Source organism: Crotalus tigris, unplaced genomic scaffold (genome assembly GCF_016545835.1).
Source record: "Crotalus tigris isolate CLP2741 ecotype Arizona unplaced genomic scaffold, ASM1654583v1 scf7180000017968.19369539983:2297261, whole genome shotgun sequence".
Lineage (NCBI taxonomy): Eukaryota > Metazoa > Chordata > Lepidosauria > Squamata > Viperidae > Crotalus > Crotalus tigris.
Window position 1 is genome coordinate 1,540,976 of NW_024096750.1, and position 13,193 is coordinate 1,554,168.

The 13,193-nt window shown below is 42.7% G+C and overlaps 1 protein-coding gene across 1 annotated transcript; it reads right to left on the reverse strand.

The window, feature by feature from the left end:
• Positions 1 to 295: 295 nt before the first annotated feature.
• BLOC1S2 (biogenesis of lysosomal organelles complex 1 subunit 2) lies at positions 296 to 9,578 on the reverse strand. The gene is made up of 5 exons (XM_039345632.1): positions 9,303 to 9,578; positions 4,978 to 5,094; positions 4,168 to 4,287; positions 3,496 to 3,600; positions 296 to 781 (listed from the first exon to the last, which is right to left on the reverse strand). The coding sequence occupies exons 1-5, from the start codon at positions 9,361 to 9,363 to the stop codon at positions 750 to 752; spliced, it is 435 nt and encodes a 144-aa protein (XP_039201566.1). The 5' UTR covers positions 9,364 to 9,578; the 3' UTR covers positions 296 to 749.
• Positions 9,579 to 13,193: the final 3,615 nt, after the last annotated feature.

Here is a 13,193-nt window from a genome sequence, read left to right on the forward strand (position 1 = left end):
GAGCTAAAATTGTAATAGTGGGAACAATGATATGACTCACACCAACATTATCAATTTCAACCACTTTCATTTTGTATCTTTATATTTCTGAGTTAGGTTTTAATAGCAGCTGACATTCTAGCAATTCATTGGTCCTACTGAAATCAATAAATTTTATAATTATGGAACTTTCACTTTTCTTCAACCCATGCAGGTAAGTGCTGATAGCATATCAGAGTTCTTGTATACATTCACCTAAATTTGGGCTAATAGTTAAGCCTCATGTGATTCAAATTCTGAATGAATGAAGTCAGACTTCTTTCTGGATTTATTAATCAAAACTAAAAGTATAAAACAAGGCCAGGGAATATATTTTTAGCAAAGCAATGGTATTTTAGTGGCAACCAGGAGGCAACAAATCTTGATTTACAAGTGAAAGGATTTATAGAGTGCAGAAGTGACCAATTTCTTGCTCCATATCTAAGCAGAGAGAAACATGTTACATAAAGAATTGAAGCAGTTAAGAGAGACTTCTATGTTCAGTAAAATAAATATCAAAATAGTAAAAAGGGAATAGATTCTACAATAACAAAAGTAATTTATTCTTAGACTTGTGTAGCCTCTGCTGCTTTTGAAAGTTCTTAGGTTGTTCTAGTCCAAATGCATTGCTGAGGCATAAATTCTGTTTCAGAAGTTCAATAGCAGAAATCTTGGGTATGGCTTCCTGGAAAAAACTCATGTAAATCTAGAAGCTGTTTAAGAGCCTTCTTTCATCGCTTTTCCAATTTTTTGTACTTTGCTTCTGTAAAGGACAAAAACATAATCTTAGTATAAACATTTCATTTGCATTTTAGTTGTAAATCTAGTAGCATAGTCAGTGATGTTTAAGAAGAAAGGACATCAAAACCTTGATACCAAGTGCATTCAAGGCAATTTCTTCAATTAATCAACAGAATAGAATGGAATGGAATAGAATACTTTACTTGGCCAAATATGATTTACACACATAAGGATTTGTCTTCGCTGATGAAGCTCTCAGTATACATACAAAGCAACTTATGTCAGATTACAAATTGACTTCATTTCTTAAAAAGACTTAGAAGCACAAGTAGTCCTTGACTTACGACAGGTTGCTTAGTGACTATTCAAAGTTATGACAGACCTTCCCAGGGCCACTTTTGACCCAGATTCAAAGTTCTAATGTCTCACCACCACCCCCACCACATGATTGCATTTTGGGTGCTTGGCAGCTGGCCTGCATTTATGGCTATTTGCAATATCCTGCAGTCACATGGCTTGTGATTTAGGGCTTTCCCCCCCCCCCCCCCCAGAAACGTGAGTTTCTGGCAAAAACCACCCATTACAGACAATGGATTCGCTTAGTAACCATGGAATTTGCTTAATGATCACCACAAAAAGGTTGTAAAATCAGGTATGATCACGTGATCTGCATCACTTAGGTTTCTAATTCTGGGCTCAGTTACGGTCATAAATCAAGGACTACCAATACTGCTTTTGAAGGAATATATCCAAAATTTCCTTGGTTATCTAAAATTTTCCTATTTTTGCTGTAAAATTAAATTTCTTGAGAGAGAGTGAGAGGATCAGCTGCCATGTGCTTAATGTGCTATTTGTTGTCTGTTTAAAACTCCTGAAACTTAAAACTCCTGAAACATAATGGAATATGCTGAAAACTTCCTTTCTCCTATTGACAGTTACTTTTTAGGGTTATGTTAAAAACACAAGTGTCCATGGAAGGTGGGGTGTAAAAAAAAGTCTAAAGCAGCACCCGCAACTACCTGGATGCCCTTGGTTAAGAGTGGAACTACAGTGATGTCCTGTCATTTTATAACTAATAATTGAGAAGGGAAGAGAAACTGGGAGAGATGACAATACAAATATACAAATATTTAAGGTATTTAAGTATCACAATTTAATGTATTATCCTAACAATAGTTATGAAAATGCAACTTGGGGCCTTTAGTCTGTTGTGCCAGATACTCGATACAAAACTATGTTTCTCAGCCATTGCTATATATTGATTTTTGCTTTGAATTTATTTCAGGAGAGACTAATAAGAATAAAAAGCATCCTTTTTCTTCTTGTTGTTGTTTACTCCCTAAGTCATACCCAACTGATATCCTTTGCTACCCTATCTCCACTTCAGATCAGTAATGGATACAGGTAATCAGATGGCATGGTCATCATCCAAGTCAAAAAAAGATTAGGTCTCCCGCTTTGTATCAAATTACATTGTAAGTCTCAGCAATTTGTATGAATTGAATCAAAAACTACCGTAGATCAATAAACCATAGTTTAGTGAAGTATGCAGTGCTTTTGGCTATAAATGAATAGGTGAGAACTAATTTGCAAACAGAAAATAATCTTGATCTCTGCAGTAATCCCTAAAGAAGAAAAAATAGACTACAATCCAGTTATTCTCCACAGATAAGTTTATGGAATGCTGAATCGGATGCCTAATGTTTTTTCTTAGCTTGGGAATTGCCAAATCTCATTCTCTGCACTATGAGAAGTGAGGATGTAGGCATCATAAGATAAAACTTATGTATTCGATAGATATACTAGAAATATCAGAGATATTTCCTTATCAGATTCCTCAATGCTTCAATAGCAGTAGAGTTTCTAATGTACTTGATAAGGTCTTACAAATTCAGAGATATATCTGCCTTGAAAATAGCCCATGTTGAACTGTGTAACACAGTTAAACATTATCACAGAAAATTATATATGACACTTTGTATTGTCATAAATGCCTTACGATAATTTTATGTCATAAAATGCATCTTGGGCTCTGGATTTTGGGTACATTCTTTAAGTTATCTCATTGGAAGTTCAAAAAGTTTTGCCCTATAAATACAGTGTTTTGGTTACAGGAATGAGCATTTTAGTCGTATATTTATAAAGATTACATTTCCAGGCCTTGCTTGGGGAAATGGATAAAATCAAAACTTTAACACCACTGTTATAGTAATAACTAGAGCAGACATGTCAAACACAACGCCCGGGGGCCAGATGTGGCCCGCGAACTGGTTTCATGTGGCCTGCAAAGCCATCCTGGAAACAGTGAGGGAACGGCCCCTGCTGCCTTGGCCCTGGCCCAGGCCGGCCGGGAGCCAATGTACAATTTTGTGGTGGCCATCTATGCTGAAATGCATTCAGTCTTAGCTCCACAAGACTGTCTAGAAACAGCGAGGAACCAGCCCCTGCCACATTGGCCCCGCCCCCTGGGTGCATGCTGGGGAAGTATTACCCTTTGTGAGGAATGAAGAAATGGACTATGCCTTGGCGCTTGCTCCGGTCCCACCCCCTTCTGCCAGAGACCCTCAGATCTATCCCACTCCTGCCCAGGTCCCCACAGGCACCCTTGACGTGAATGATGTAGAGCTGGCCATGCCCACCCAGTAGGCCACACCACCCCTGAGGGCAACCACAATGCTGATGCGGCCCTCAATGAAATGTTTTAACCCCTGAACTAGAGTTTCTTGGAATAGCTACCGAGTTTCTTGGAATACGCATCCAACTTGTAGGCAGCCTGTTCCAAAGCTGCAACTTGCTCTTCAATCTGATTGATTTGTTCCAAGTATGGCTGAAGTGCAGCATCTTGGGGGAAATGGAAAAAGGGAAAGGAGAGAAAAAAGTGAGATCTTACTGAGGATTTAAAAAAAAAAAAACCTGCTACTTGACAGGAAGCTGCTTTCTACTGGACTAAACCACTGGTTCATATTGCCCAGTCTTAATGGACAATGGTTTGCTGGATCTCATTGTGGTCTGCCATCTTATTCTGGGCAATGGAGATTAAAAAAAGGTGCATGCATGCTAAGATATGCCTCTTTTCCTATGAGTAATACACACCACTATGAATATTGGATCTTAAGAAACAGATCAGTGTTCCCCATTGTTTTATTTTAAAATATATGTTGCCTCTTATGCTATTGGATTTGCTGGAGCCTTCTTCAGTCACTCTTTGGGCATGTTGTGTTTGGAAATTGATCAATTGCCTGATTGTAGATTAACACATCAATGTGGAAAAGCTGGCTAAAGATCTGCTTTTCATTTCTTGCACATTTTTCATATTCAATTCTTTTTGGAAGTATTTTAACATACCTTCAAAATGCAAGTAAGCAGGATAGCATCCTATGTTTGAACATAGAGTTTGTTTCTACTTACATTTCTGATTTAAGTCTTTCAAATTCCGACTTATGTTTATAGCAATGTCTTTCATTTCCAGATACTTCAAACTAGTTAGTTTGTTCATGTTTTCCAGGAGTTTGTAATCTTCACTAGTTGCTAAAAAATAGAAGAGGAGGAGCTGGGTTCACGCACTGCATTATGCCAGAGCTTGTTTTAACTATGATTTATTTTTTAATTTATTTGTTAAATTCATTTGCCATCTTATCTCATGAAGGGGCTAATCTAGGTGGCTTTATTTATTGAATAAGCAACAAATAGCTGGCTTCACAAAATGCTAAACCCAAATTTCACATATCAGACTGAATCAAAAACTAAACCAAGCAAATGAAACTTTCCTTCTATAAAATGTAACCACAGTTTTAGTTTCAATGACGTTCATAAGAGGTCAATAACTCTCTCAGCCTGATTACGGAATATAAATCTTAAAATCATCAATGCTGTTTCCGGCTTTTACTTTCATCAGAAACACTCAGATGAAAAGTTTTTCTTAAGAGAGGAAAGGAATAAGATAAGGGACAAATGCAGAGTTTCCTGTCTAGACTGGGCCACAGCCAGAAGCATGTCAAAAGTGAATGGGGCTAAACTATTAGCAGACATCACTCTTTTTTTGGGATGCAGTGGGGAAAAAGTGGGTTGGCTCACCACATAATTGATCAGTCATGTTTTGATTCCATTTGAAATTTCCTTTTTTAAAAAAAGTTAATTCAGTACTTTTTGATACCTATTAAGGATTTCAGGAAAATTTGCAAAGAATCATATTGTATATTAAATTTAAAATTAACTCACCAGTCAGTTCACCTGTTAAGTAGATAGCCATTTTAGTGAACATTTCCGTACAAAGTTCATTAATATCAGCTTCTGCTGGCTCTGTGGCTTCTTCTGCAGTTTCCACAACAGGTTCCTCTATTCAGAAGTATAAAAGAATGTTTTATATTTTAGCAATGCAGCAACCTTAATGTTTTTAGCATCAGGAAGTGCTGAGAATTAGAATCTTAACTATATATGTAATGCCTTCATCTTACTACTACCAATACTTGAAAGTATTTTCTTGAAATACAAGAAAAACCAAATGCACAAGTACAGCATAGGTGGCACCATGCTCAATAGTAGTAACTGTGAGAGGGACCTCGGAGTCCTAGTAGACAATCACCTAAATATGAGCCAGCAGTGTGCTGCAGCTGCCAAAAAGGCCAACACAGTGCTAGGCTGCATTAACAGAGGGATAGAATCAAGATCACGTGAAGTATTAATACCACTCTTCAATGCCTTGGTAAGGCCACACTTGGAATACTGCATCCAGTTTTGGTCACCACGATGTAAAAAAGATGTTGAGACTCTAGAAAGAGTACAGAGAAGAGCAACAAAGCTGATTAGGGGACTGGAGGCTAAAACATATAAGGAACGGTTGCTAGAATTGGGTATGTCTAGTTTAACGAAGAGAAGGACAAGGGGGGACATGATAGCAGTATTCCAATATCTCAGGGGCTGCCATAAAGAAGAGGGAATTAAGCTATTTTCCAAAGCACCTGAAGGCAGGACAAGAAGCAACGGGTGGAAACTAATCAAGGAGAGAAGCAACCTAGAACTAAGGAGAAACTTCCTGACAGTGAGAACAATTAATCAGTGGAACAGCCTGCCTCCAGAAGCAGTAAATGCTCCAACACTGGAAGTTTTTAAGAAGAGACTGGACAGCCATTTGTCCGAAATGGTGTAGGGTTTCCTGCCTGAGCGGGGGATTGGACTAGATGACCTCCAAGGTCTCTTCCAACTTTACTACTATTACTATAACTAAGACAGATGCTATTTCATTTACCATATTTGCTCCCTAACAAAAATGTTCTTAAGCTTAAAATAATACATCAAAACACTACAAAACATTTTACTAGCAAAAATCAGAGCATGAGAGTCAGAATGCAGCAACAGACAAAATAAATTGTAGATCTAAAATTAGAAAATGTGGCCTAAATTTCCCTGGGTACAGAAAAGAGTAAGAAGGTCTTGAAGAAAGCATTTTGTTTTTATTTATAAGGTGTTTTTTTTTAACACAAGCCAACAAAAACAGCTACAAAACTGTATCAAGCAAAATCTTTCAGATTTTGTAGGTTTTTTTCAGCTCCTAAGGTAGTGGTTGCGAACCTATGGCATGGGTGCCAGAGGCGGCACTCAGAGACCTCTCTGTGGACACACAGGCCGTTGCCCCAGTCCTAGGCCTTCAGCTGGGTTTTATAAAACCTTTTCACTTTAGGCCTCCGCTGCCGTGTGCAAAAAAAAAAAAAAAGGTTCAATCAATCAGTCAATTTCAATTTGTTAAGTGAAACAATTGTTCACTATGGGGCATTTTTGCAGAAAACTGGAAGTAAATGCTGCTGGTCACGTGACCATGGGAGTTGCAAATAGCCATAAATGTATTTATGTAACCATAGTAGTCATAAATACCTTTTTTTGGGGGGGGGGTGTCTGTTGTAACACTGAATGGTTGCTAACTGAAAATCAAGGACCATCTATACTAAAACTCTTCTGTTGATGTGTGTTACCTTTAATTGGTGAAACAGTGCAATGCAGGGCAACAGTTTTTAAACCAAGGTACCTCATGGGTAAATCCTGAAGTTGAAACTCAAATACTTTGGCCACCTAATAAGAAGGAAGGACTCACTGGAGAAGAGCCTAATGCTGGGAAAGATTGAGGGCAATAGAAGAACGGGACGACAGAGAATGAGATGGCTGGATGGAGTTACTGAAGCAGTAGGCGTGAGCTTAAATGGACTCCAGAAGATGGTAGAGGACAGGAAGGCCTGGAGGAGCGTTGTCCATGGGGTCGCGATGAGTCGGACACGACTTCGCAACTAATAACAACAACCTCATGGGTAGCATACAGAATGCATCCAAAGTCCAATTCCTGTGGAATTGAAATTTGGCAAATTTCATAAAGAAACAATTTCAAAGAAAAAAGAAGAAAGTCCAATTGCCTCCTGAAAAAGTACCTTTGGGATAACCATGATCTGGATGATTGAGTTTGAAGTTCCATCTTCTAGTTCACTGAAGATCATCTCAGAGACTTCCCATGCCTATTGTCATTTGGCTAACTACAAGAAAGGTTCCACTGGTATATAAAGGCTGGCTGAGTGAAGTGCTTATATTGTTAAATACTTAAAATCTATCAGTAGTCCTTTGGTATTGTTAGTGGTGTTCAGTGATTTTATACTAGTGCTGCATAAAAAAATTTCCAACTCAATAGAAGAAGACAAAGTTCTTTTAGCACAGATGGATGCTCTGAAACTCCTGCTGCCCAACAATCTTGGAAGGTGAAACCTGCCAATCAGAAAAAGGTTCTGGATAACAAAAATTCAGGGACAGCCAGCACAAGATGGGTCAATGATGATTCATGCATCAGATGTTGGCTCACATCATTCCTCATGCCAGCCTTCAAGGGCTTTTTGGCATCAAAAGCCACACTACACACATACAGGTGGATCACTAATTGTCTAACAATATTGGAGAATGGTCTTTAAAATGAAAAGAATCCTAGCTCACGAGCAACTTGCTGTACTAAATTGCTATAATTTTTAGAGGAAGTATGCCTTAGCCATCCCTGAGCCATCTGAAAAGTACACCGGCAAAACATTTGTTATATCCACTGTCAATCCCACTTTTGCATCTATAGCCTTATCTCAAGCTTGCCTATCAAGTGATCTGATTAAGATGTGCAGGGCACAATAAGCAAAGCTATGCGTTTCCCCTGATCCTAATCCACATTCAGCCACTAGGTCACACTAGCTATTCTTCCTCTCCTGGAACCAGAGCTAATCTGCAGGAATGGAATGGAAAATGAGATGAGTAGAGTAGAGTAGAGTAGAGTAGAGTAGAGTAGAGTAGAGTAGAGTAGAGTAGAGTAGTTGCATTGCAGTGCACAGCATAGCATTGCACAGCATAGCATAGCATAGAATACTTTATTTGGCGAAGTGTGATTACATAAAGAATTTGTCTCTGGTGCAGAAGCTCTCAATGTACAGCAAAGCAACAGAATAATAATCATAATACCAATAAGAGTGGCTAGTAGAGAAGATGAAAATAATACTAAGCCATACAACATGGGTAGATATACTTAGAGATAAAATAATACTGTGAGGATTAGGTGTTCAGCAGAGTGATGCTGACTCAGGAATTCTGGGAATTGAAGTCCATGAGTCATAAAAGAGCCGAGGTTGCCTACCTCTGTCTAGATGTTTTGCCATGCAATGCCCTATAGCAGCTTCCTAAGGGGAGGAATTGAAACAGTTTATGTCCAGGATGTGAGAAGGCTCTGTAGATATTTCATCAGCTCTCCTCCTGACCTACACAATATACAAGACTTTCATGGAAGGCAGGCTGTTTGCAATGGTTTTTTCTGCAGTTCTAACTATCCGTTGGAGTCTGTACCAATGGATAGAGGCTGACAGCTCCAACAGCAGCCTAATTTGAGAGAGCCAAGCTTCCTAGCTCCTCAGCTGAGTGTCCGGTGGACATAGTGGAGGATACTCAGGAGTTTCCCCGACCAGCCTAAAGTGGCCACTAGATCAGTGTTTCTCAACCTTCACAATTTTAAGGCATGTGGACTTCAACTCCCAGAATTCCACAGCCAGCAACGCTGGCTGTGGAATTCTGGGAGTTGAAGTCCACATGCCTTAAAATTGTCAAGGTTGAGAAACACTGCACTAGATTGAAGCAGTTTCCACCCGTGAATTGGCAACACAGGCAATAAACTTTAGAATCTGCACCATTTGCATCAGGGTGTTGTTAGCTGGGGGAGGGGGGGGGCAAGGAAGCCAAAGGAATGGACTGGAGAGCAAAAATAAGTAAATAAATAAATCAACGTTAAGGGATGCGAAGATGAGACAGGCTGCCGGCCGGCCACGGGTTAGAGGAACGTGGGGAAAGACTCAAGAGAAATTGGCGTTCGGTCTTGCCGGGGCCTAGCCGGCGTTTCCCGCGGGGAAAGGACGCTCCCAATTCCTGGCTTCGGCGGGAAGAGGGGTGCCGAAGCTCTGGCTCCTCCGCAGGGGCGGGCTGCGGAACAGCTCTCCGGCCGCTGGGCCAAGGGGCACGCCAAGGAGGCAGTCCGGCGAGGCGCTTACGTTTGGAGGCTGGGTGGCGGACCTCCAGGCCGTCTTCCAGGGATGCGGCGGCCGCCGCCATGGCGGCCTTCCCGGAAATGGAGAGTGCGGCGGGCGACGGTGCCGGCTCCCGAGCGCGCTTAGCGTCCCCCGGGCTACTGCGCGCGCGGGGTTAGCTCAGGCGCGCCCGTCGCTCTCGTCTTCTCGGAGGCTGCGCTCTCGGCCCGGAGCGTCCCGCTGGCTTGCGCCGCCCAAGCGGAGGAGCAGGTCCCTCGGACGCCTCTTCCGGGGCGCGCCCGTCAGGGACTTGCGCTCGCGGGGCGGCTCCTGCTGCGCCTTGGGTAAATCCCTCGCCGCGAATGGGCAGGCCGGTCAGATGCGCGCTGCCAAAGCTCGGACGCACCGGTACCTTTGGGGCCAGGGAAAGCAACGCCAAGGCGGAGTCCGGCCCCGAAGCCGTTTCTTCCCTTCTCCCTAGAGAAGGTGCCCTGTCGACATCTTTTTTTTTTTAAAGTTTTTTATTTGTAATATAATTAAAACAAAAATGGACAAGCGTGACGTTCCAGAATAAGTATTCCTAACAGTTTGTTTCTCATGGTACAAAAACATAATACATCATTCTTAACCTCTATATAAGCCTCATCCTTCTATAAAATACAATTAAATATACAATTATATGTACATTATACCATTAACTTGAGATCCGAGCAGTTCTTAATTCATACCAACGATAAAATTTGTCCCAGATTTCGAAATATTCGAGTTCTGTCTTGTCCTTTGTAATCATTGTAAGCCTGTCCATCTCAGCACATGAAAGGATTTTATACAGGATCTCTTCTTCCATTGGAATTCCTTTATTGCTCCAATTTTGAGCAAAAACCAGTCTGGAAGCTGTTAGAACAGTGGTTCTCAACCTTTCTAATGCCGCGACCCCATAATACGGTTCCCCATGTTGTGGTGACCCCCAACCACTTATACATCACCAGGTGCCAGGAGCATGGCCAAAGAAAAGGGGGAAAAAATGGCGGACAGCCTTGTTTGGCGACCCCCATGAAATGGTTGTTCGACCCCAAATGGGGTCCCGACCCACAGGTTGAGAACCACTGTGTTAGAATGTGTAACATTAAATAAAGTACGCCTTTGTCGTACTTTTGTGCGGTTATACCTAATAGGAAAAGTTCTGGTTTTGGCTCTGTCGACATCTTAAGGGGAAGAATTGCCTGGGAGAAAGGTCGCAGTCGCAGCTGCAGTTAATTGGAGATCTGGCCATAATTGTCCAGAACTATACAATATTGCTCTAACACCTGTTATTTATTTGGGAGTATATTTTGTACCATAGTCTACTCCAGTGTGTGAGAAATGAAGCTCGCACTCAAATTGTTGGAAATAACAAAATGTTTTATTAGAACTTTTGCAAAAGCGGTGGATCTCCAAGCATACAAGCAAGAGAAAGAGCGAGACCACAGCAGTTACAGATCTCAGCATATTTTATACATTCCTGTCACCGGCCGCTTGTTCATCCTTCCCAGGCCCAGTTGACGGGCCCAGGTCAGTCAGATACTAACAGTCCGCCTATAATTTGCCATCATACCTAAATGCTTAAAATTAGTTAAGCCCTTCTTATCATCCAAACTTGCTAAGCACTCAGCCCCTTCATTTCTCACCTCTTTGGTATTCCCTTATTCCTTCTTTTGTTTATCTGTACAATGCAGTACCTGATCTATATCTCACGCCAGAAGCTGTGTATGTCATTACTTAGTAGAGTTCATCCATCCGGTAAACACAGCTGTGGTTTGGATATATAGTAGTGTGGCTATACTTTAAAATACTAACTCTAGATAGTTTGAATAAAGAATAAACCTTATCATTCATAAGCTATGTGTTAGTCTACATCAGTGTTTCCCAAACTTGACAATTTTAAGGCATGCGGACTTCAACTCCCAGAATTCCACAGCCAGCAACGCTGGCTGTGGAATTCTGGGAGTTGAAGTCCTCATGCCTTAAAATTGTCAAGTTTGGGAAACACTGGTCTACATTATGAAAAATTAGCTTATTATATTATATCTCACAAGTGTTTCTCAAGTTTGGCCACTTTTAAGATGTGTGCTCCAACTCCCAGAATTCTTGAGCCAACATGCTGTCTGGAGAATTCTGGGAGTTGAGAAACATGGTTCTAGTTGTGCATGCACCCCCCCCCCCATACGCTAACAACCCCATTTGTGTGTGAATGCACATTTTCCTGCTACTCCCGTTCCCTCCAGGCCGCCAACCCAGAAAGGTTGGGGAGCTCTGGTTTAAAACGGGTGTCAAACTTTATTTAATTGAGGGCCGCATCAGCATTGTGGTTGCCTGGGTGGGGAGAGGGGTCTGTGTGTAGCTTACTGGGTGCACATGACCACCTCAATGTCACTTGCGTGGAGATGCCTGTGGGGACCAGGCAGGATTGCGGGGGATCCAAGAGTCTCTGACGGGTGGGGCAGTGGGATGGAGGCTCGTCCCACAAGGTGAGGCAGGGGGCAGGATGGGGGTGCTGCCGCCGTGGGGAGAGGTGAGGTAGGGGTAGGGCGGCTGCTGCTGGACAGTATCGGGTCCCTGTCCCCATCGGCGCCATGACTGCCCAGATCCAGCCAGGATTGTCTCTGCTGGGCCTGGATGGCCATGGCACTCCTTTGTGCTGGACGTGTCTGCAGCTATGGGCAGCGGCCTAATGGACCTATGCAAGCTGCTGGTGGCTGTGTCGGACATGGTGCGTTGAGTGCACGAGGGAAATATGCTCCACATGCTTGGCAAGGGCAAGACCTGTGAGGGGGCTGAGAAGATGACCAGTGGCTACCTGCTCTCCAACTACAAGCAAAAATAGATGGGACAGAATAGGCACATCTGGCGTTCCGCATCACGTGCCTACCCCCCAACTCTGCCTGCTGTCAGTGCCGTTGCAGTGCTTGCTGCTGGAGGACAGGCCCAGTGGTTGCAGCAGGCTGCGGAGCCCCTGCTGCTGGACACCATCAATTCCTGTGCACTCACCACCTCCTATGTGTGTGCCTGAGAGCTGCCCGGGCCTTGATCAGGGGTGGGGCTGGGCCGGCAGGGGCCAGTCCCTCACTGTCTCTGGGGTGGACCTTGTGTTTCACATGTCTGGTTTAGAACTTTAGATAGAAATGTAAAAGCAAACACATTAGTAATACATTCTGGAGAGGCAGAAACCAAAGCTAAGCATGGCATACCCACCCATGTGGGTTTAATAGATCATGATAATTGGATATATGACTGTAGGCCAGGGGTCTTCAACCCCCAGTCCGTAGACCGGTATTGGGCCACAGCATGCCAGTATAGGGGTGATACAAAAGGGTATTCTTTTCAACAAGAATACTGCCATTTTGCATCTGTAAATTGCTTGCGTTAGGGACACCATTTTGTGAAGGCAGGAAGAACACGTACACAGATCCAGAGATAAGGAAAAGAGCGGGAAAGGAATGAAATGTGATTGGCTGATATTATGTGTACTTACATGTGTGTCCTTGTGATTGGTCATTGCCTGCCTATATAAAGAAGTGCCTAACTGACCAGTGTGTGGCATTTCTGAACACAGCTGCCAGTGTTTCAGATAGTGTTCCACCCAGCAACTTCACTTGGCCAAATAAAGTTCTGTTTCTCTTGGAAGCCTCCACTTGAGTCTCCTGATTTGCCCTCTTGGAACCTCAAGTTCTTCGGGTAGCTGCTGACCCTCACATATTTACTGGCGCCCGAACAGGGACTTGGAGGCCTGTTTTCCTTCGAGCTGATCTTTGGCACGGTGTCCAGAAAAACCGGTGTAGACTGGGAACAAGGTCAAGAGTGCTCCTGGCCCTATTAGTCTAGTGACCTTGGCCCAGCTAGCACCTGGCAGACCTGTGATTGCTTGAACCTGAACGT